The sequence below is a fragment of the Rhizopus delemar genome, genomic scaffold (assembly GCF_000149305.1).
Source record: "Rhizopus delemar RA 99-880 supercont3.15 genomic scaffold, whole genome shotgun sequence".
In the NCBI taxonomy this organism is placed as follows: domain Eukaryota; kingdom Fungi; phylum Mucoromycota; class Mucoromycetes; order Mucorales; family Rhizopodaceae; genus Rhizopus; species Rhizopus delemar.
The window spans coordinates 327183-351297 of record NW_027137841.1 but is presented as its reverse complement, the minus strand read 5'-3'; the positions used below and the strand labels follow the sequence as shown (position 1 = coordinate 351297).

The window sequence follows — 24115 nt, the reverse complement described above, 5'->3', positions numbered from 1 at the left end:
AGCTGTATCAATGGAGATTTGAATGAACTTGAAGGGTTTGAGTCAATCATTCCTGGTAAAAGAGAGTAAAAGGATCAGGTAGCTGTAGAAGAAACAAAGCAACCTTTGATATATTTCTTCAAGCTGACATAAATATCATGCAACTCCATATGCTAATAACGGCTCTCATCAATGTACTCAGTTACACTAAAGTCAAAGCAAAAGGTGAAAACAAGTGAATAAGAAAAAAAAAAAAAAAAAAAAAAGAAAGAAAAAGTGAGCAAAAAGATAAGGTGGGTTATATTTATACATAGCTTGGTAATATCTATAAAGAAAAACTTAAATATAAATAAAAGATAGGGTTGAATAAGACAGATCGCTTATACAGGTATAAATACAACAATTTGAAGTCAAACCGTTTAAAAATGAGTAAAAATAAAGAAGAAGAAGAAGAAGAAGAAAAAAAAAAAAAAAAAAAAAAAAGATGATTGCAGAAATGGTATTTTGGCGTTATTTGAAAATGAAATACAAATAAAGCAAGTATGAGTTTGCTGATGTAATCTCGATGTCCTTTTGTGCTCACTACAAGCTTCTCTTATGGTGATACAAGCTACCGAGAAAGGTTATCTGATAGCTAAACTGGGTTTCGTAAAAGACAATGAACTACGGTTTGAATGTTTCAATAGGAAACTATTGTAGCTTGAAGTCAAATGTATTTTATAAACATATTTAATGATAATGCAAGTATTTAAATTGGCATCACTTTGCTAATTCTAGGAAAACGAATGATTCTTTGCTTTTTTTTTTTTCTTCTTTTTTTATAGAATATCAAGCAGACTTCACCTTCTTTGCCTTTCCCGAAGATTGCTGTAAGCCATAGGAAATCAAGCGATAGACGCCAAAGAGTGATCCAAGGATGACAGAAAGCGAAAAGAGATAAAGATCCAAGTTGTATGCCTTCAAGAAGGAAAGGTCGCGTCTGACATCTCGTCGATGATTGATCTTGCCATCCTGATGCAAATAGAGCGCCTCTTCTACCACATCAGCACCACGCTGGACACCATGGTTGGATCGAATCTGGACCAAGGCCTTGAAGCGATTGGCATTCAGTCTGTATCGATCCTCACGCAAGACCTCTTGAACCGCCTTGGTTGCCTGATCCTGATCGTCCTTCTTCATCCAGCGTCCATAGCCATTCTCTTCAGCTGTGATAGCAGCTGCGGGTTGATCGCCAAAGAAGGGGAAGACAACAATGGGCACACCCTTGTAGAGCGCTTCATAAACCGAACCGGCACCTCCGTGGGTTAAGAACAATTGAGTCGAGGGATGATGAAGGATGGCGACCTGAGGAGCCCATTCCAAAAAGAGGATGTCTTGTCCTTCTTTCTTGTCAAACAGGTCTCGGATACGATAGACTTGGCCAGAGCGTGTCTGGAGTGTTTTTGGAAAGAGGTGATCCATGCCTCTGACAGACCACAGGATGCCGTCAATGTCGCCTGTTTCCATGTTCTCTAGCATGGAGGTCATGATCAGACCAAGTTCCTCTGTTGTCAGAACCGCATGCTGTCCAAAGGCGACATAGACTACCTTTTTATGGCTATCGAGAAACTGTTGAAGGTCATCCGTCAGCACAGGATGTGTTTTGGGCAAGATGGGGCCAACCATCTCAACTAATGGACCAAGAGGCCTTGGAGGAGCAAATCCAAAGGCGTTATTGAACAGCTTGACGGCGTCTTTATATACTGCTGTTGGATCAGATGTAGGTTCAAGACCGAGCGCCATATGCTCTTGTTTATAATTCTCGATAAAGCTCCTAGCCTTGATAAGAAAGCGTATGGGATCAATGACTTTTTCTTTTAAACGTGTAAAAAATGGAATGTTCTTGCTTGTTGGGTTATGAAGAGATAGCATATCGATATTGACATAAGGGGCTGCTGTATCTAAAAAGAACAGTAAAGTTATTATACTAGTCTCTTCCTTTTTTTTTCTCTTACCAGGAGTTATTGGGAATGTGGAAGTGACTATAAAAGGTATTTTATTAGTGATGGAAGCCTCAACACAGGCCGTGATGAAATGGTCACAAATAGCAAGATCCACATCTTTTTTACTAAATAAATCCATATGATTGAGATAATCTAAAACAATGTCTTAGTAACTTCTCTTTTTTGTTCTGCTTGATAGATACCCTCTGTAAAGTTCTGTGTGAAGTGTTCCATCATATAAACGAACCTTTCAACTGGTTCCTTTGCGATTAGAGTGCGAACCATGCTTTCAAATTCTTCTTTTTCTACTAGAGCAGGACCAGCCGAGACCAAGTCAACGGTAGGAAAGTTCTTGATGAACTTTATATGATCGTCCTAAGATTTAGAAATACGTAAATATCCAAAGAGTTCTTTGTATTATAAAGAGACATTACACGTGTATAGAAAGTCGTATGATGGCCTCTAGCGGCTAGTTCTTCAAGTATAGACAAGACCCATACAACGTGTGATGATCCACCTTGGGCGGCACTAAAAACAATGTTTTTTGGTACGTGATAATCCAAGGCCAACTGAAATGTATTTTCTCCTGCGGCTGTGCCAAAGCTAATATAGTTTGCGACAGTAAGCAAAGCAAAGGATAGGGCTGTAAGCTTCATGAACAAAAGATAGCCAGAAAAAGTTAAGCAAAAAAAGAAGAGGATAAAGTATTTATACAGCGCCGTTTATTAAAGAGCATGCTCTTGTGTAACTTGCTTCTCCCATTTATATTATAAAAAGCCACCCTTTTGCTTTAAAGACCCAGCTATTGTTTTTTTTTTTTTTTTTTGCTTGTCGATAATTTATCCGAGAATCACATGTAATCTGAATAGATGCATCTGTTCTAAAACACAGCTAACAATATAAACCTGACCATCAAACCCACATTAATCCGGATGAGTCATGAGTTGGGGAGTACAAATGCTCAGCACACTGACTCGACAAAGCCATTACCGATAGACTGCGCAAATAAGTACTATACTACAATCATCCTCTTTTAAATTAAAGTTTTTGTAGACAACAAATATCGTTCAAGCCGTCATATCTTTTATCTGCCTCACTTTTTTCTCTGGATTTCTCATTCTAAAATCTACTTTGGAACCCGAAAGAAATTATTGAATCTAAAATTTAGTGTTTGTCAATATTGACAATCGGTGTTTACAACCCATTATTTCACTCTTTGATTTGTTACATAAAAGTAAGAAGGATATTGGTTTAACAAGTTTTATAGACATCAGAGCTATAAACAGGAAAAAACAAGAGAAAATTGAGTTTTGTGTTTATGAATAATAGGACTGCGTATTTAATAAAGTAATTAATTAACTGCTGTTGTACTTGTTGATGACCTGAAGGAAACAGTTTATATAGATTCATCATACTTGGAAACCATGCTCTCTTTTCTACATTTTGTTCAACTTATTTATGTCGCAACATAGTATAGCATAAGTACGTTTTCATTACATACTTTGCTAAAGATAAAAGCATTTGTCTCAGTCCTTTCTTTCTGGCACAGTTTTATCATTTATATGTTGGACAAACCTTTTATTTTCAATGTCCCTCTGGTGTCTGTAATAGTATATCAATTTGAGCTTAAAGCTCTTTTTAGAGTAATAAAATGTTAATGTGATACATATTTAGATGCATTATTTCAAGTAGAAAGTAAAAGATAAAAAAAAAATCAAGGATTTGTATTAATTGGTAAAAAATTGCCTACAATCAAAGTCTAATAATAGAGCAATTTCAATACAAAGACACCTTGATTTTATACAACTTACTGGACTATAAAGAAAGAAAGAAAGAAAAAAAGTAAATGCGTTGAACAAGAAAAGGGGAATATTTGTGATAGCTTACATATTAAATTTGTCTCTTCTGACAGTAAAAGAAAAACAGCAAGGAAATATAACGTCATTCTTCTTGGTTGTCACAGTGCTTGTGATATCTTTTTGATAGTTTAAAACACATGAGGCTAATACTGCCTTTTGCTTTGGATCAAACGCAATCTTTCCATATTTCTAACATCCCCTCTAAAATGTGAAATTCGTGTATAAGAAAAGAAAAAGGAAGCTATTCTCTTACCTCCCAATAATTCACTGTGGATTCCTCAGTCATGATTTCATAAATACATAATTGACCCTAATAATAATCAGAAAAAAAGATAAAAATAAGTCAAGTCAACTTACGTTACGCAGTTTATCAAAAGGCACATTAATCAATTCAGCAAATTCTCTATTTCCCTTGTAGATCTCACCTGTCCTTCTCCAAAGACAAGCTGGAATTCTCAAAGCGGTAAATATGCGATCATAATCCAATAGCAGCCTCTCAAATCCTTCCTCTACCAAGATCAAATCAATGTCCGTCAAGGACTGTGCTACTTGACGAAATGTGGGGCGGAATAAGCCCATGACATTCAAAATACGTTGCCGACTCTCAGGTGACATACTGATCATAGATCAACATCAGGTTAAAACAAAGAAACAAAAACATGCATTTGCTTACTGCTGCTCCATATATTGCTGAAGCCTAGCGTATCCATTGACATAATTATAAGGCTTTAAAAAGCCTGTTTGGTATTTGGCATTGATCACTTCATTCAATTTGTCCTCTGCTTTACCATCCTTTGGATCAGCTGCAATCAAATAAAATTGATCTTCTGGATTCATCTTGTTTACTGTTGACATGCCATCGCTAAAATTAAAGAAAAAGTGGTGAGCAAGGAAGGAATAAAGAAGACTGAAAAAGCAGAAGATAGACTTTACTTTAAGAGGCTAACTTTACTGTCATTGTATTCTATCGTCATGGCTGGAGATGAAGTGGGCTCAAGCAGGTATATAAATAAATCTGTGAGAAAATATGTTAGTATTCATTGTATACATATCTAAGCAAACAGTAGTACTAATCCAACCCTATTTTTTTTTCCTTTCTTTCTTTTGCTTACCTTCATTACTACCATTGATACTACTACTACTACTGATGCTATTGTCGTCAATACAAGCCTTCTTTGTAGGGCGTGGTTTTGTTTTGTCGTCAAGACCGTCATTTGTGGTGCTCTTTATTGCACATCCTTGACACTGATAGTCTGATGAAATAAGGTTTTGAATAATTGAAAAACATGGATAAAAAGCGGGGAAACTTACTTTTATTGCAAGTGAAATGAGAACATTTGCAAGGTAAACAGGCTAGTAAGTCAGTATGGATTAAAAGCAAGATGAAAAGGGCATTGAATACCTAGTGAAGCCATCTTTCTTTTTCGACTTGTATCAGAATCCAACGTCATACTCAGCATCACCTTATGCAAAAGAACGAAAGGGGGAAAGAAAGAAGGGGGGCGGTGAGAAAAGTTGCCTTCGCTTTTGCAGCATCATTCGGCATTTTAAATTTTTGAGAAATTTAAGGCACAATGCACTTTTGTTTATTTACATCAATTGGATTGGTGTCCTCCTTATGAAGTGTAGGAAAGCAAAGTACTCTTCCTTTCACAAGAGGCTCATAATGATCTGATAGCTTTACAACAAACGGTGGAGATACACAAAGTGCAATGGTTCCTTCTGTTTGTCCATCTTCATCTTCCATAATGGACGGATCAAACTGTTGAATACCTTCCAGGACATCCATCGCGGTAATACATACTTCCTGTCCTCTGATTGCCGACCCCAGATCCATCACTTTCTCTACCAGTTGACGCAATCTTTGACTGTATTCTGTCCGTAACAGTGCTTGATCTTCCTCTTCTGCCGATACCAAAAAACTATTGGGATATGATTTCTGCAGCCCACGATACAGATGATGCCAATTGCGCTCAGCGCTCTTTTTCCATCCTTTCTCAACCTCTTTTTCGCTCGTCTTGTTCTTTGCAATTACTTTACCTCACGGGCAAATTGGGCGACTATTGAGAATAAATGAAAGAACTGAAAGGCACTTGAAGAAGATAATTAGAGAGGATCCTTTTGCCTCTTACAAAGAAATAGATATGGAATTAGCAAAGATAGATGTTTTTGTTTGTATAGAAACTCTTCGATCGTATGTCGATCGTCTTGACTTCAAATCGTACAGAGCAGCTCACAAGCATAGATTGACTGCAAGACACAGCAAGAGTAGGCTTCGCTGAGCGTAGGAACATCCAAATTGGACCGAAATCTAATGGAGAAACGTTGTTTGGTCTGATGAGTCGTACTTTTGTGTAGAAGGTAGTAAATGCGGAAAAAGAGTGCTCAGGAAGGAAGGAGAGCGTTATGACGAAAGAAATATAGCATCCACAGTCAAGTGGGGTGGTGGTGATGCTATGGTTTGAGGATGTTTTTGAAGAGGAGATTTTGGACCTTTAGAAATTATTGAAATTGGTTCTGTAGACTAAGAAATATATATATTAATATTTCGGCCAATGGCTTTCATCCTTGGTTTATAAATGTCGTATTGCATTAGGAGAGAGATTTTATCTTCCAAGAGGATGGAGCTTCCTGTCATATAGGTATTTATGCTCGATTGTGGAAGGAAACCCATCAAATTAGGGGGTTTTGAGTACTGGCCTGCTCAAAGCCCTGATTTGAACCCCATAAAGCATGTTTGGAATACTCTTGAAAGACAAATTGAGAGAAAAATATTGTTCGTCAAAAACTTGCAGCAATTGAAGGTGGCTCTGTAGGAAGAATAGGAAAGAATGGATGATGAGTTTGCCGATCAATTAGTTCGAAGTATGAAGAGACGATATGAAGCAATTATTAAAGCTAAAAGCGACGTAACAGAGCTGAAAATGATTTTATGAATATATTCTTAAAATAAACATATGAAGCTTTCTTTTCTCAAAACTTGAAATTCCAAGCTTAAGTATAAACGTATTAATTGGTCTTGAACTTACATGCCATATTTTTAAAGTTTTTTTCAATATTTTGTCTGGTTTTGTCGGAATACCTTGATGAAGCCCCTAGCCCTGATAAGCAAACATATGGGTTGATTACCTTATCTCTTAAACGCCCAAAGAACGGAACGTTCTTGCTCGTTGGATTTTGCATAGATAGAATATCGATATTGATATAAAGGGCTGCTGTATCTAAAAAGAACAGTAAAGTCAGTATACAGTCACACCAAATAAATATTGGAAGGGCAATCAGCCTTAAACCTACATCTGATCCAACAGCAGTATATAAAGACGCCGTCAAGCTGTTCAATAACGCCTTTGGATTTGCTCCTCCAAGGCCTCTTGGTCCATTAGTTGAGATGGTTGGCCCCATCTTGCCCAAAACACATCCTGTGCTGACGGATGACCTTCAACAGTTTCTCGATAGCCATAAAAAGGTAGTCTATGTCGCCTTTGGACAGCATGCGGTTCTGACAACAGAGGAACTTGGTCTGATCATGACCTCCATGCTAGAGAACATGGAAACAGGCGACATTGACGGCATCCTGTGGTCTGTCAGAGGCATGGATCACCTCTTTCCAAAAACACTCCAGACACGCTCTGGCCAAGTCTATCGTATCCGAGACCTGTTTGACAAGAAAGAAGGGCAAGACATCCTCTTTTTGGAATGGGCTCCTCAGGTCGCCATCCTTCATCATCCCTCGACTCAATTGTTCTTAACCCACGGAGGTGCCGGTTCGGTTTATGAAGCGCTCTACAAGGGTGTGCCCATTGTTGTCTTCCCCTTCTTTGGCGATCAACCCGCAGCTGCTATCACAGCTGAAGAGAATGGCTATGGACGCTGGATGAAGAAGGACGATCAGGATCAGGCAACCAAGGCGGTTCAAGAGGTCTTGCGTGAGGATCGATACAGACTGAATGCCAATCGCTTCAAGGCCTTGGTCCAGATTCGATCCAACCATGGTGTCCAGCGTGGTGCTGATGTGGTAGAAGAGGCGCTCTATCTGCATCAGGATGGCAAGATCAATCACCGACGAGATGTCAGACGCGACCTTTCCTTCTTGAAGGCATACAACTTGGATCTTTATCTCTTTTCGCTTTCTGTCATCCTTGGATCACTCTTTGGCGTCTATCGCTTGATTTCCTATGGCTTACAGCAATCTTCGGGAAAGGCAAAGAAGGTGAAGTCTGCTTGATATTCTATAAAAAAAGAAGAAAAAAAAAAAGCAAAGAATCATTCGTTTTCCTAGAATTAGCAAAGTGATGCCAATTTAAATACTTGCATTATCATTAAATATGTTTATAAAATACATTTGACTTCAAGCTACAATAGTTTCCTATTGAAACATTCAAACCGTAGTTCATTGTCTTTTACGAAACCCAGTTTAGCTATCAGATAACCTTTCTCGGTAGCTTGTATCACCATAAGAGAAGCTTGTAGTGAGCACAAAAGGACATCGAGATTACATCAGCAAACTCATACTTGCTTTATTTGTATTTCATTTTCAAATAACGCCAAAATACCATTTCTGCAATCATCTTTTTTTTTTTTTTTTTTTTTTTCTTCTTCTTCTTCTTCTTCTTTATTTTTACTCATTTTTAAACGGTTTGACTTCAAATTGTTGTATTTATACCTGTATAAGCGATCTGTCTTATTCAACCCTATCTCTTATTTATATTTAAGTTTTTCTTTATAGATATTACCAAGCTATGTATAAATATAACCCACCTTATCTTTTTGCTCACTTTTTCTTTCTTTTTTTTTTTTTTTTTTTTTTCTTATTCACTTGTTTTCACCTTTTGCTTTGACTTTAGTGTAACTGAGTACATTGATGAGAGCCGTTATTAGCATATGCAGTTGCATGATATTTATGTCAGCTTGAAGAAATATATCAAAGGTTGCTTTGTTTCTTCTACAGCTACCTGATCCTTTTACTCTCTTTTACCAGGAATGATTGACTCAAACCCTTCAAGTTCATTCAAATCTCCATTGATACAGCTTGTCTTTTGTTATGTATTTTGACAAAAGTAAAGTGAATGATGTTCAGTAAGCCTGCTATTCAAATACAAATATACAAACAAAGTTCTATAAAGACAAATAGCAAAAGCATTTATTTCCAAAGTTATTATTTTTTAAAGTAAAGAAAGAAAAAAAGAAAGAAAAAACACATACACACACACATGAGCTCATCTAGTTACACTGGTCTCTCCATCCACATTTAGTTGCTGTCATCATCATCAATAGGTTGAGCATACTTGGGGTTGGCCTTTCCATTACACTTGCCCTTGACACAAGTGTCGCGACAGTCATCGCTGGTCTTGCAGCAGTATCCGTTCCAACCAAGACCATTACCATCACCACGGTTGTTAAGACGAATACAGAGCTTGTTACCGCCCTTTTTACCGCTACCACTCTTGCTGCCAGAGTCGTCATCAATGGATGGAGCGAGCTTGGGGTTGACCGGGCCATTACACTTGCCCTTGATACAAGTGTCATGACAGTCATCGCTGGTCTTGCAGCAGTATCCTTTCCAGCCAAGACCTTGACCTTCACCACGGTTGTTGGGACGAATACAGCCTTCAGGAGAGACCTTGGGGTTGGTAGAGGCTTGGACGCTGACGAGAGCAGAGACAAAAAGCAAGATAGAGAGAGACAACTTCATTGGAGATAGAAAAGTGGATTGATAATAAAACAAATACAGTGATCGGCATTGCGCCTTTTTATATATTTTTTTGAAGGCGCACGTTAATTTAATTTTTATTTGATGTGCGTATTTTTAGCAAGGAACTAGAGGCATAGAGAAAAGCATATTACATCTCCTTTTGAAAATCTGTATTGCAACGAATGTAGGGTTTAGGTTGCAGTATTTTTAGCAATAATTATACAAATAAGGCTGATGATCTCAACACAAAAGGTGCTGTTTCCTTTTTAATTTATTACCAATAAGTTATCATACGCTCATGTACAATTTCTATATTCTATGATTTTGTGCAACACGATCTTTATTTCATCATATTCTCGACTGACATATTCAACTTGTATTTTTTTTTTTTTTTTTTGTATTAAAAGATAAATTCAATATTACGAAAGATGACCGTCAGATTATTTTTCTATTATAAGCTATATTAATTAGCGTAAAACGGACCTCCAACTTGATGGCAAATTAGTAAAATAAGTTATTGAATTCGTTCAATGCCTCCAAGTCTATCTATAAAGCGCACGAGATAATTACAAGTGCAAGTGTATAGTGCTGTGAGTATGAAGATGATTTTAGGATGCCAGTAAATCGCTTTTTTATCGGGATTCTTGTGTACCTTGATATTAAAAACGTTGACCAATGGTAGCATGTTATTTGACCTGAACTGTAAATTAATTATGCAATAGCACGTCTGGTCACCAATGGTGCATTCTATATTTAGGTATGATCACGTCTATTCCGGGAAACGGATAATTTCTTATTTAAAACTTTATATCTGAAACCATAATTGATTGGGCTTTCGGACAGAGTATTAGAGCTATTTAATGTTGTATCACTAGTTGCTAGAAACATTCAATTGTTTTCATTTGCGTAAAGTAATTCATATCTCCCAGTTTTGAGCTGCTTTTGTATCAATACGCTGTTATCCGATTCAGATGAGTAGATCATTGCATAAATCTGTTGTTATTTTAATGAATGTTACACACGCGCCAAAAATATTAATTGACGAACAAAAGTTCGATCTTTGTAACGCGTTCTTACGCGTTGAGTTAATAAAAGAAAGACCAATTTCAACAAAAAAAATTATAAAAATATCTTGTACGCCACGACGTGTGGCTCAAAGTTTAATAAAAAAAATAAGATCTTGTGTGGTATTCTATTTTATAAATTCATTTTGCATTATTCTTTATAGATACTCGTGTCCATGACTTATTTTCGTAACTTGTTTCAGTTATTATGGTCAACAAGAGTGAATATCATCAAATAGCATGATATATAGGTTGCTCATTCTTTTTCAGTGTTCTGTGCTTTTCCAATTTTGATTTTTCAGTTGACATTGCTTGACGATCATCTTTACTCATCATACAACAAACATAATGTTTACCAACGTATTGTTTGAAGCAACATGTCGTGCAAAACGGGATACCAAAGCAAGAGATCCTCAATCCGGTTATCGCTACCTATTATTTGATATTACTCGCAGGTCATGGATGTCATGGACAAGATTTTATAAACAGCAGTAAAATCTTGAGGTTGAATTACAAATGCTTAAAAGTACAAAACACACAATCAGGACACTATTGGGTGAGGGAAAAAAGCAAAAAAAAAAAAAAAAAATACCAATATAGCTTAGCTTTAAGCTTAGCTACTTTCTCTAGAAATTTGTAAATACTATGACAAAAATTGCCAGCCCAAGCAATGATAAAGATTGGATCACTAAATTATTAAAACATTGGTAGCTTTAACATCAACCATTGAAAAGGGAGGACTAAAAGTATAGATATTATTCAATTTGTAACTGATTCTAGAAACTTGAAAGTTGTAAACTTTTAAGTTTTGTACTTTTTTTTTTTTGTTTTTTTTATAAAAAAAAATAGAATATAGTATAATTTTTATTAGTTTTAGTGATTTTTTTTATCCGATCATTAATTGGTAGATACAGGAAAAATAGAAAAATGATAACCATAATTGAACACATTATCAAGAGAGAAAGAAGAATGACATTATAGGGGAGTAGCAAAGACAACAAGACTAACATTAGTGATCAGATGATGGGACCTCAAAAGAACTACCAAATGCATTTGCATCACTATTGTATACTTGTAGCTTAACATTAAAACAATGATTAGTTGTAATACAAATGTTTAGTAAACAAGCACCCAAATTTATCGAGGTTACATATGCACCGTTGACATCTAGCGCGGTAAAATATCACCGGATATTGAATATTATGGGCTTAAATATATTTATAAAACGCCTAGACATCAAAGTTGACCATAATAGACTTTTAAGCCTTTAATATAAATTCAAAAATAAAAAATAAAAAAAAAAAAAAGTATTTAGACACCAACCATGTTTTTAAACAAGACCTATGAGAAGCAGACACATTAAAGAAATACGAATAACGTATTTGATTTGCAAGTATATACTGAAGAAAAAAAAAAGAAAGAGAGAGAGAGATGCGTGCTTTAATTGTATGTGTACGTTTCTATAAAAAAAGAAAGAAAACATATGGAAGACAAACAAAAAAAAAAAAAAAAAAAAAAAAAAAAAAAAAAAAAAAAAAACGAAAACTAATAATTCTATTTTGTAAGTTTTTTCCTATTGGATTGTTTAACGGTTGCTGAAATTTTGGTCAGTAAAACTTGCTTTAAACTCAAAGCTGTTACATATCAGCTGCTTACAGACTTAATAAATGAAGTTAAGAAGCTTAACTTTAGATTTTAATTCAAGAAAATGTATAGAATGATAGCAAAATCCTCATTCAGTATGTCTCATTAAGTGCTTTCATGAAATGATTCAGTGGGTACTATCTATGGATTATCCAATTTTCAATCTTTATTCTTTGTGTTAGATCAAAGAATGATTTTCTTGGGTTGGTGCTATTATCATAAGGCATCCTTTGGGCTACTTTGGCGCTCGTGTCATCATTACTCTTGCTTCCGTCTTGAAGAACAAGGATGCCAAATTTGATGCTGCTGGTGCCTGTAACGGTGGTGGCGGTGGTGCTTCTGCTGTTATCATTGAGCGCGTATAAATACAATGCATGTGAATAAAATCAGAAAGGAAAAGAAAAAATCATAATACCTATCAAATAACAATACTAGTAATAAAAAGAAGCGCATGTAACTCTTGCATTTGTCACAATACTTTGCTTGCCTTTATTGATATTATTTAATGGCTGTAAGATGAAATCAGCAGTGAGCAGTAAAGACAAAAGGAATCGTAGCATGATACTGAGTATAGTCTTTTATCTTTTTATTTTTCCCTTCATCGTCAAACAGCATCCGTCATAGAATAGTACGTGCATGCAAACTTTATGGTGAAAAGGAAAATGCTTTCAACTGTTGATTCAATCGCTGCTTTCTATCTACTCTGAGGAGATATTCTTCTTTTTTTTGGGGGGGTGATATATGACATGTGTGCAACAGTAAATCGGCATACATAAAATAAAAAAACTTTGTTTCAGTAGAATAACTCTATGATTTAAGCTATCAGCACTAATTTGCAACTTACAAAGACAGTCTTTGCTTTGCTATAGGAAGATTGGAGTGGACCTTGCGCGTTTTACCATTTTTTAACGTGTTTATAACAAAGAGATTGATAAATGCTATAGTATCTGGTTCATTCCAAGCTGAAGAACATAGCAATGAAGCTGCATTTAGTTGACCAAAGAATCGCATAGCGTCTTATGTTTAATCCAATTGGTCATTGTTTATTTATAGATAAACTAGCCATTTAAATGGTATGAGAAAGTAATATCATCGCTTCTCCGAAAAATCGGTCTAGAGACTACATTCGGCCGATCATAAAAGTGGCATCTGCTGTTTTATTGGTGCGTTGTGATTAGATGCATGGAAATGAACAGTCATTTAGTTACACAACTAGGTTTTACTAATCCACATAGTAATTAGACAGCTTGTTCCAAACACTATGTTAGGGGTTGCCATTTTGAATGCTAACAGTACTATTTGCAGACCTTTCTTCAACTATTTGCTTTTCGAGAGCCTTACAACTTCGACAAAAAAAATCTAGTGATAGTTTCTACTCTCCAGACCTCAGCTGAACTCATATATATACTTTATGACCGTGTAGTGTCTCTATTTTGCTCTTTTCTCTCTCTCTGTAATTCTGTGCAAGGAAAACTGAGTCCAAAAAGCCTCTATCTTTTTGATTTTTTAGAAATGAATTCATAATTAACTGTCATACGTTGATTTCGTTGTGCTCTGGAAAAGATAGTTTCCTTTTTCGGATGGCGATGTTTTCAATTGAAAAGGGTTTTTTTTTGAAGAATAAGAGGATGAACATGTATCTGTTCCATAAGTTAACGCGTTACACTTTGCTGACATTATTAATGTTTAGAAAAACAGCCTGATGCTTATTTTCATAGTATTACAGAAACGCATAAACAAAACTTCGATTTTCTTTGTCCTTTCTCCGAAAGCTGCATATCAAAATGCCTTTTTTTACATAGAATAGCTCATTGATAGAAAAGACTATAAATGAATGATACTTTTTTTTATGAATAAAAGCATCTTAAATTAGCTTTGTTATCTCAAGTACTTCAAATCTATATTCTATGCACACTTCTCCAAAGGCTACTTTATTTTGTGTTGGCAACTTTCCAATTCCACTTCATATTAAGTGTAACATCCAGAATGAAGCTTACTATAACACAAATGACATAGGGTGAATTTAAATTTTTGGCTATTACTTACCATTCACCAACGTAATTAATTTGAAAAAAAAGCATCGAAATGCGGAGACATTCTGATTTGTTATATGAAAAACTCATGATAATTAAAAGGTACCTAACCTTCTAAAGAATGCTACAAGCGACATCATTCTCAAATGTCGAGTTTTAAATTGCATGCAAAAAAATATAAAGTTTCCTGAAATCTTTTGAAACTAGTCTTTTAATCTAAATATAGTAGCCTTACTAAACAGAGAAGTCATATGCTATTGATTAAATAAGCATCACCTTACATGTATACATGCTCAGACAACGTTGTACGGGTTAAATGAAATACTTTATACCTTGGTAAGGCTAGCCTACATATAAGTATTTCGTTTCAGATGCCACTTTTTGTTTTTGAAGGGTCTAATGTCAAAATTTGTTAAATAAATGACATAGATTACATATAAAGCAGCAGTTGGCTTCCGGTACAGTAAAAGAGGATATTAAGAGAGCCCCAAAAAACTAGGAACTCATATATGCTAATAAATGGTTTGTACAATGAACCTCAAAACGTTACACGCAGAGCCCAGTCTTAGATTGTAATAGCAAATGTCGCATATTAATTTTCAAATATTGCTGGAAATGTCTCAGTGACTTGAGTCTGTTGATATCTAAGAATAAACGCAATATGCTTTTGTGAATATTCCTTTTTATATAGTGGGTTAAAAGAAATAAACAAGGTTGTATGCTGAAAATAATAACCTTTTTTGTATAATTATTGCTAAAAATACTGCAACCTAAACCCTACATTCGTTGCAATACAGATTTTCAAAAGGAGATGTAATATGCTTTTCTCTATGCCTCTAGTTCCTTGCTAAAAATACGCACATCAAATAAAAATTAAATTAACGTGCGCCTTCAAAAAAATATATAAAAAGGCGCAATGCCGATCACTGTATTTGTTTTATTATCAATCCACTTTTCTATCTCCAATGAAGTTGTCTCTCTCTATCTTGCTTTTTGTCTCTGCTCTCGTCAGCGTCCAAGCCTCTACCAACCCCAAGGTCTCTCCTGAAGGCTGTATTCGTCCCAACAACCGTGGTGAAGGTCAAGGTCTTGGCTGGAAAGGATACTGCTGCAAGACCAGCGATGACTGTCATGACACTTGTATCAAGGGCAAGTGTAATGGCCCGGTCAACCCCAAGCTCGCCCAACCCATTGATGATGACTCTAGCAACTAAATAGGGATGAAGGAGCTAGCGTAACTATATGGGCTAGTCTTTATCTTTTATTTTGAAAATAAATACTTTTGGTACTTTGTCTAAAAAGTTTCGTATATCGTCCTATATATTCTTTCATTCAACTAGTAAGAAAATTTATAAATCGTAATGCTAGATTACCTTTAATCAAATAATGTCATACAACCATAGTATTAGCACATAAAAGATAACATTAATATATTCGCTTTATGATTACCTCTTACAAATGTAAAGCCTTAAAATTTAATCAAAGATTTGAGCAGCAAAAAAAAAAAATTGGATCAGTGAAGCGTACTGCAGTTGAATTGTGGCAATGTCGTTAAAAAATCTAGAGATAGCTTTCCAGTGGTCAAACAAACTGAGGATCAAACCGAATAATTAAAGGAAATCAAAGACATCTACGTAGCCTATAACTATCTTAAAAAGCCCTTAGGAACGGAATAAAGGGGCATAAGTAAAAGAAAGAAATAGGGATAAAACATGTAAAAATTGGTTTATAAATTAAGGGATACTTTATAGAATTATTTTAAAAAAAGTAGTTATTCGAATCAATCATCATGAGAAATATTAGTGTTCAGTAATACTGCTTTTATCATAAAGAAAGCAATGCTTTTTATATGGCAAGTAAAAAGAAACTAGAGAATTAATAAGTTTATAGATGTAGTAACTGAGCATAATATAACATGAAAGAACCAAATAACTACATGTATACGAATTACTCCATCACACAAAGACAGAAACATGAATAAAGCTAAACATGCTGCAGACTCGCTCCAGCTGTTGACATTTTTCAAATGCATTTGATATTTAAATTTGTCTTTCTTCATTGTACATTCAAAGCTTGATTAACATTTAATTCAGCAATGACATTGCATCTGCTCTAAGTGTAAAACTGTTTTCTCAAAAAATATTAGACAGGAGCAAAAGTGGAATGTATATTGAAAGGGTGTTTAAGATATTCCCAAAATGTAGTAAAAGTCTAATGCTAGTAGAGTAAGCTGAGAAAATCTGCGTGAACATAGATTGTTAGACTATATTGATTCTTGAAGAATGTACTCTGAAAAAAAAAAAAAGGAAAAGAAAAAAAAAAAGGAAAAGAAAAAAAAAAAGGAAAAGAAAAAAAAAAAGGAAAAGAAAAAAAAAAAAAAAAGGAAAAAGAAAAACTCGAATTTAAAAAGTAATAGATACTGCCACTGAAATTTAACAGGAATTGAGAATGAGCGTTTAACAATTTGTATAATATAACTGAAGCACTTATAATAGTGTGTAAGATTGTAACTTTACCTTTTTATTAGAGCAATATGTTCGAGTATGGCAAAGACGGAGAAAAGAAGCAAGAGATTACTCAATAGGGAGAACACAAATTGTTCTTGTTATCTGTTCTCCATTAAATTTTCTGTATTATTATCCTCTCATATTTTTCCTTATGCTGTCATAAATTATTTAATTACGTATGAATTAGTACGGATAGTATTGAAGGAGCAAAGATATTAGCCTTATTCGATTGTATGCATTCGGGAATATTTATTATTACTTTGCATGAAAACAATGGGGTCAGTCGTTTTTATTAATCATAGGGTTGTAATTATAATAAACTTTGTTTTTTGATTAAAATAAGTCTGACTGCTATCATCCTACATTTTGAAAATATCCATACAAAGGCAGGAATCTCTTTTCTTTTTACCAAAAAAAATCGCAAGTTTACGTCAAATGAAATAAAAGTAGACGACCCTTTAATACTTGTGTTTTTCTTAATTTAATTCTCCTTCTACCATAGCACTAAAAGAGAGACAACAAGAATAGCAAGGTGAATTTATAGATATTCAATTTTTCAAGAAGCCGAACAAACTTTTAAACTTTAAAAGTGGACCAAAACTAGTTTTGCCCTGACCAGAAAAGTTTCTTTTAAACCGAATTTTAAAACAGATCTCTTTTCTACTAGTAGCTCTTCTTTTCTTGGATAAAATTTGAATACAGTGTTTAATATATAAAGAGATGTACATTTTTTTATATTTTCTTTCTACATTAAAATGACTCAACCCAACAAAATCACCAAAATTCGATTGATTTGTAATCCTCCCAACAAAACGAACAACAAAAAGTTCAAGAAAAGGTAAATCAAGGTATTATATGATATGCTTGTACTAATCAAGCATAAAAGACCAAAGAACATCAAAGAACTACCAAAGAATTTGAAGATCATTCTTACTTGCGAAAAATGTCAAGCTAATATAAAAGATACTACAACGTTAAAACGTCCAAAGTTGATAGACTTTTAATTCGCTTTTTGTATAAAAATTTATGTATTTTACAAATAAAACATACTTGTCTCGAATTATCAAACGTGGAAAAAGACTTGTTCAATTCAAATACACAATGAATATAATAAAAAGCCACTACTGCATGCGAAAATTGTTGAAACGCGCTCGTTACATTATTAAATATACTTTAAGTCAATGAAGAAAAATGATTGCTCAACTGGTAAGAACAAATGTATTATAGCTAAAAATCAAATCTTTGCTGTAAATCGAACAAAAAAAAAAGTAAACTTAAGGAGTTTGCTTCTCCCTCTCTTATTCATTCTTTCTTTAGTGTAACAAAGACAAAAAAACTAAATTTTTTTTTGTTATTCAGCAAAACCAAACAAACAAAATAAAATAAAAAAACTTTTTTTTTCTTTTATTCCCTTTCTTTTTTTATTATATTTGTATAAAAAAGGAGAAAGGTGTAATGATGACAACTCAAACAGAGACTAGACAACGTAATAAAGAATCATCCTTTTTTTTTTCCTATTCACTAACTTGATATTAGCGAGAATGAAAGAAAGTATAAATGTGACACTAAAGGTAAAAAATTGCAGAGTTGTCGCTATTATAAAACTTTTCTTAAATATTTTATTAGAGAAAGGATTTTGATGATGAAGCGATTGACACAAAAGAAACTAAAAGACACTTGACCAACCCACCTTACCGTTCTCGTATTAACTCTGACCAAGATCTCTGGAAAACAGTATCAGTTTTAAGACAAGACTGCCGAACAAGTGGTAAAGTAAAATAATGTCCGCATAGACACATACATTTCATAATACTATTGTTGTTGCTAGGTATTATACCCAAATTAGAACCTAACCTTAAAAATGAAGATACACAATATGCTTACCTTTGCAGTGACAGTACGGATTATATTTCAACTGGGATTATGGACCTTGGTTGGGGCTGCGGATATCGTAATTGTCAGATGCTGATGAGCTTTTTAGAAAAGGAAAAGCAAGATGGCGATTATTTACTAAAACAAGTCATTGACATATCCTCTATCCAATTATTATTAGAAAAGGCCTGGCAAGAAGGTAAACGAATGATGAGCATTCACGTATTCGTACTTACTCGTCAGCAGGCTTTGATCCATTAGGAGCTAAACAATTAAAAAATCATGTTTTTAAAACCCGTAAATGGATTGGCACAACTGAGGTTTATACCCTATTGGCTTACTTGGGTATTCGTTCAACCATCATTGATTTCCATCAACCAGGCCCACAAAAGCTTCACAAAGACATGTTTGATTGGATACAATCTTATTTCACAAGTAACATAACAACTAAAAAGGGCAAAAAAGTTTATACCACACACCGTCCTCCACTTTATTTACAACATCAAGGGCATAGTAGAACTGTGGTTGGCATCGAGATATTGAAATCGGGGAAGAGAAATTTAATTATATTTGACCCTGGAAGACGTATGCTTAGATCATTTACAAAAAAGAGAATAAATTATAATGAGGACACAGAAAGCAGTAACGAAGAAGAAGAAGAACCAGAGCAAGAAGAACCAGAACAAGAAGAGGATGAGGATGAGGAGGAAGATGAAGAAATAGATATTATGAATGATCATAAAACCATCTCTAAGCCAAAGATTCTTTTCAAAGCTAACAAAATCCAATAACAACAATGCATCCAGTCCATATTATCCACATAGAGTAGATGATAAAACAATTGCAAAACATAGACAATATCAAATATTAGTATTAGGACAAGTCGTATATCAACAAGGTGAAATGCATTGGGACGAAAATAAAGGTTACTTAGTAAGTGAAGAAGAAAGAGAAGCAATGAAAAATGTGACAAGCTTAGCCATCATGTAAACTATGGCATATTATATCCTATCTTTCTCACTTTGTATAATAAACATACATCCTCTTTTTACATTGTATATTTTTTTAAAACAAAAAAAAAGTTTTTGAAACTAAAAACGCGACTTTTGATATAAACACGTATTGATAACAAATAAAAAATTGTCCGCAGTCGTGTCAAGCGGAAATATCAAAGCGTATTTAAATACTGAGTTTACTGATGCATTTCCAATAACATCCAGCGTATGTTTTTATACTTTAGATTAACTTAATTCAAATCCAGTGTTTGAGTTTATTGCTATTTATTCCATTTAGTCGACAATATTTAGAAAACTGTATAACTACACTTACAATAAGACAATTTTTCCTTCAGTTGCGCCTTTCTTGTATATGCTATAAAAAAAAAATCAAGGTCTATTCCTTCCTCTTCTGTAAGTTTTTGTTTTGTTTTACCTGGTAGTTTTAATAGGTTGAAACTAAAATAAAGTATAAGTAACATGGCTAAACATTCTTATATGCAAACCTACCATGTTGAGCTTGTAGGTAATCTTCCAGATTTAGTATTCATTTTTAATACTGACTTGATCATTCTAATACTTGCAGGGCCATCCAACTCAGTCGATACCATTCGAATCGTGAAGGGTGGTTGCAAATAACTAAATCCTCCCAAGGGCGGTTTGGAGCATCCTGTAACAAATTTTAAAAGTGTCTTCTTTTCTTCGAATGTAAACTGTTCAACAATTTGCCAAAAGGATCTAATGACAGGATGCTCATCAAAGTACCCGTCTTCATAGACTGTATGTTTACGCATATCTAAAACATCTAATACTAAATTAGTCGTTCGCTATTTACAACTTATAATTTACGCATACCGAAATCTTTATCTTCACCTGTCAGGACTCTACATATACCATCATTAATTATATATTAAGATGTTTTTTTTTTTTTTTTTTTTTTTTTTTTTTTTTTTTTTTTTCTGTTTTATACCTTTGTAGTTCTGGAGGTGAGAAAAGTCTAATCCAACTTTCTGATACCACCGTTTTAAAACCATGAATGAACGCATTGGTTTGGTTCTTGGCCCTTTGATTTAACTTGTAGTCAGCCATTAAATAAACATATTCAATCCTGTTGCTATTCACAACAGGCACTTGTTTGCCTCTCTACATGACATATTAAGATCACATTCATATAAAATTCAACTTGTAATTTTCTATTTACATATTTAAGCTCATGTGATTCTATTTTTCCAAATACATCTTCATCAACTTCAAAAGTAAGGCCCAAAACTTCCACATCACCTAATAATAAAAAGACAAATGAGTAAAACAAATTTGTAAATGTAAATATGATACCTTCGTAATTTTTTACATAGATCAAGTTCTTCCATACATCCTCATCTAATTCTTTCAGTTCCTCAAGAAACACGTTTCGACCTAACAATTTGGCAAGCAAAAAGCTAGCAAATTGAACATCTAAAAGAATACCTTCACACACAGCTTATCCTATGACCTTTTACCCATTTAGTATTTTTTATCGTTGTCAACATAGTTTACAATTACTTTGCCAATGAATTCAAAAAGCTGAATATGGTTTTTGCCGTGAACGGCAGAGGATGGACTAGGATAGAAACTATTTTGACTTGTTGCTTCAAAAAGTCCATAATTGGGCTTAAATGCTTCACTGATTAAGATTGTAATAAACTCTAGATTTTAGCATTAGTAAAAATGTAAAAGTATACACAAGTAAGTAGATTGCTAACCTTTGAAGGGTCCACCTCGATCAATACCAGCCTCTTCCATACCAAGTTCATTGATAAAATTGACCCTGATCTTCCCTTTCCACGCTGAAGTGGGTAAAGACGACAACTGCTGATAACCATCCAGCAAGACCTGTCCTCTTTTGACGGTAATCAAATGACTGCTTTCAAAAGAGGGGGGCTGTTCAAGATTAATCCGATCTCGAAAGATCTTGAGCCTTACGTCAAATGGAACTGTATGTGACATCAATTGAAGAATACGTAAAGGAACAGGACCGCCTTGATTGAAGTTTGCCAAGAAAAGAGCAGCAGAGTCATTGGCGTCCTTTTTTTTGCTTTGAAAAAGCGAAGTGAATGCTTTGAGTTTGGAGGGCATCACCGAAACAAGTAACCAGTGGTTCGGTGGGCAAAAAGAATGATGCAGGTCTAAATCATAAATCTGTAACAGAAGCTGTCTTGCAGCCTTGAAGGAAATGGCAGCTGAGGGAAATTCTGTGGCGGGTTGCTGTATGAGTGAAAAATAAAATGAATTGAGAAAGGCGCTGATTTGAATTAGATCTTTAGGTGAAAAAGGTTTTTGATGCTTAAAGATATCAGAATCATCCAGTGTTCTATAGATATAAAGTAAGAAAGTGTAGTGCCTTAACTTGATGTGCGCTTACAAGAATAAGATGGAACAAGCTTGGCAAAAGACTTTGAGGACTTGAAGAAGAGGCTCCTTTTCAATGTCATTTCGTTTGGATGCGTCTAAGTAAATTTGCATATTGCCCGTCGGACCAAACTGATTCATCACTTGCCACAATTGAGGCATGAGATTTGTTGTAAATGCAATCTTGTACAGAATCTTATTACTGTGTGATGTGAATGTATCGATGAGGAGTGAATACATGGAGAAGATCGATTCCACTTCCACAGAAAATAAGGCAAATTCTCCCCCAGAGTTTGGCAGTGGTTGCTTGCTTCGTTTAAAAACATTTTTGAATGAAGAATTGGTTGATGTATTGAAGTGAACGATGTCATGAAACAGCTCATCCATAAAAGGGCGAGTCCAGAGATACCCTATTTGCTTTATAACCCTATCAAAGACAGCAAACGAAAGCGAGTTCCCCCATGTAGCTTTAGACCACTTGAACAATGGATGATAATGTGGGAAGGATGAGGATTGCTTGTCAGAGAAATATGTCTTGCTGTATTGTAGAAATGAGGTAACCAATTCGACTAATTCTGTCCGATCGCCATCACTACCGTTCCACAGATCAATGATATTCCCAAGTAAAAACAAACAGCCGTTACCATCCAGTTTCTCCATACATGTCTTTTTATTAGTTGAATAGAGCAGGAAAGGAGCCACAGCACCCAAAACCCATTTCTTGAGGCTATCAATAATCATCTTTGTAGAGCTGACGATTGATATAATTCCCGGCACAGCCAAGGTATTTGTCCAGAGAAAAATAGAAGCAGTTGCCATATCCAAGGAATCAGATGTGAGCTCCGCATGTTCAATTGGATAGAGTGTCAACCGTGTCATGCTAGTTAACCAAAGTATCATGGCACTGAGTCGCTGTGTATCTGTTTTACGTTCCTGTAATTTTGTGATGTGCTCAACATACTTTACAAGACAGTTTCTTAGATCAAATTGACAGAGGGTGGATTTTAAGGTACATTGGGCTATGCTTTGAAGTATAGATTGAGGTAGATCAATTACATGATTCGTATCAATGAAATGCTTTGTTTGGTATGTCTTTGGGTTTAAATACTGTAGTAAAAACTGAAGTTCGGGTCCAAAAGATTTAGTATCATTGTTGAATGTAGCGCATTGAGTGAGACATTGATTAACAAGCGTTTCTAAATACTCCCTGGTCTTTTCAATGTATCTCATATCGACCAATAAAGCATAAAAAGGAACGACTGCTGCTGCAGTATCACTACTACTACCAGAAGAAAATTTATTATTTACAAGTCGCTTGATAAGCTGTTTTAATCGATCAGGTTGCGCTTTTGCTTTTGTCAATCGACAGTAAAGACCAGTAATCTGATAAACATCAAGAATGGATAGCTCACTTTTTGAGATTAGCTCATCCCACTCTTTCCAAATCTGCTCAATAGCTTGTTGAGCTGCCATTTTTTTCTTCCACCAGCGCTGTATAACAGTTGAAGCATTCTCTTTTTTCTCTAGTTCGGCTTTCAATAGCCTTTCTTTTTCTCTATTCTCTCTTTCTATTCTGGCATTCTCAATGAATTTCTTTTTTGATTCATTATTTGATGCAAACATTAAAGTATAAAAAAAAAGCAAGTATAATAAATAAATTGAAGAATTTCTTAGCGGCACTGTAACACAAATCTTTTTTGAAGGGGCCCAATAAATGCAGCAAGATTTTATCCCTTTTTTTTTTCCTCGAGAACAATGTTTAGGGATTCAAGGCCAATAGCCTTACGGAGACTCTTTCCTTTTTCAAAAAGATTTGATCCTAAAAAACATAGAACTTCAGATTCGATACACAGTACTGATGAAGATCCTTTATTGATGGATGAAGAAACTGGGGTAAAAAGAAAGATAAATACGAAAGCAAAAAACTAATTCGAAACGTAGCTTATTTTAACACCAACACCTTCAATGAGACATGCAGCCAAAAATAAAAAAACAAGCTTTTGGTCACGATTGAAATCCAAAAAAGCCTATACGTCAAGAACAATTTCACTTCATGCCAGTGGTATATTATTTCATATATTCAAGAAATGTTATATCCAC

The 24115-nt window shown here is 34.7% G+C and overlaps 9 protein-coding genes across 9 annotated transcripts; 4 read left to right on the top strand and 5 right to left on the bottom strand.

The window, feature by feature from the left end:
- Positions 1-807: 807 nt before the first annotated feature.
- RO3G_14932 (uncharacterized protein) lies at positions 808-2617 on the bottom strand (the record flags this gene model as incomplete). The annotated part of the gene is made up of 4 exons (XM_067669516.1): positions 808-1919; positions 1974-2000; positions 2165-2336; positions 2396-2617. 4 exons carry the CDS (start codon positions 2615-2617, stop codon positions 808-810), a joined length of 1533 nt encoding a protein of 510 aa, XP_067525617.1.
- A 1444-nt stretch (positions 2618-4061) lies between these two features.
- Positions 4062-5235, bottom strand: RO3G_14931 (uncharacterized protein; the record flags this gene model as incomplete). Its single annotated transcript, XM_067669515.1, has 6 exons — positions 4062-4130; positions 4178-4436; positions 4494-4682; positions 4754-4835; positions 4933-5073; positions 5223-5235. 6 exons carry the CDS (start codon positions 5233-5235, stop codon positions 4062-4064), a joined length of 753 nt encoding a protein of 250 aa, XP_067525616.1.
- A 1973-nt stretch (positions 5236-7208) lies between these two features.
- On the top strand, positions 7209-8045 carry RO3G_14930 (uncharacterized protein; the record flags this gene model as incomplete). Its single annotated transcript, XM_067669514.1, has 1 exon — positions 7209-8045. One exon carries the CDS (start codon positions 7209-7211, stop codon positions 8043-8045), a length of 837 nt encoding a protein of 278 aa, XP_067525615.1.
- Positions 8046-9068: 1023 nt separating this feature from the next.
- On the bottom strand, positions 9069-9512 carry RO3G_14929 (uncharacterized protein; the record flags this gene model as incomplete). Its single annotated transcript, XM_067669513.1, has 1 exon — positions 9069-9512. One exon carries the CDS (start codon positions 9510-9512, stop codon positions 9069-9071), a length of 444 nt encoding a protein of 147 aa, XP_067525614.1.
- A 2731-nt stretch (positions 9513-12243) lies between these two features.
- On the top strand, positions 12244-12585 carry RO3G_14928 (uncharacterized protein; the record flags this gene model as incomplete). Its single annotated transcript, XM_067669512.1, has 2 exons — positions 12244-12248; positions 12444-12585. 2 exons carry the CDS (start codon positions 12244-12246, stop codon positions 12583-12585), a joined length of 147 nt encoding a protein of 48 aa, XP_067525613.1.
- A 2633-nt stretch (positions 12586-15218) lies between these two features.
- Positions 15219-15467, top strand: RO3G_14927 (uncharacterized protein; the record flags this gene model as incomplete). The annotated part of the gene is made up of 1 exon (XM_067669511.1): positions 15219-15467. One exon carries the CDS (start codon positions 15219-15221, stop codon positions 15465-15467), a length of 249 nt encoding a protein of 82 aa, XP_067525612.1.
- Positions 15468-18301: 2834 nt separating this feature from the next.
- On the top strand, positions 18302-19423 carry RO3G_14926 (uncharacterized protein; the record flags this gene model as incomplete). Its single annotated transcript, XM_067669510.1, has 4 exons — positions 18302-18331; positions 18387-18528; positions 18589-18831; positions 18879-19423. The coding sequence occupies 4 exons, from the start codon at positions 18302-18304 to the stop codon at positions 19421-19423; spliced, it is 960 nt and encodes a 319-aa protein (XP_067525611.1).
- Positions 19424-19935: 512 nt separating this feature from the next.
- On the bottom strand, positions 19936-20716 carry RO3G_14925 (uncharacterized protein; the record flags this gene model as incomplete). Its single annotated transcript, XM_067669509.1, has 5 exons — positions 19936-20003; positions 20064-20086; positions 20138-20432; positions 20477-20511; positions 20598-20716. 5 exons carry the CDS (start codon positions 20714-20716, stop codon positions 19936-19938), a joined length of 540 nt encoding a protein of 179 aa, XP_067525610.1.
- Positions 20717-21130: 414 nt separating this feature from the next.
- On the bottom strand, positions 21131-23488 carry RO3G_14924 (uncharacterized protein; the record flags this gene model as incomplete). The annotated part of the gene is made up of 4 exons (XM_067669508.1): positions 21131-21312; positions 21370-21977; positions 22029-22113; positions 22219-23488. The coding sequence occupies 4 exons, from the start codon at positions 23486-23488 to the stop codon at positions 21131-21133; spliced, it is 2145 nt and encodes a 714-aa protein (XP_067525609.1).
- Between the last annotated feature and the right edge of the window lie 627 nt (positions 23489-24115).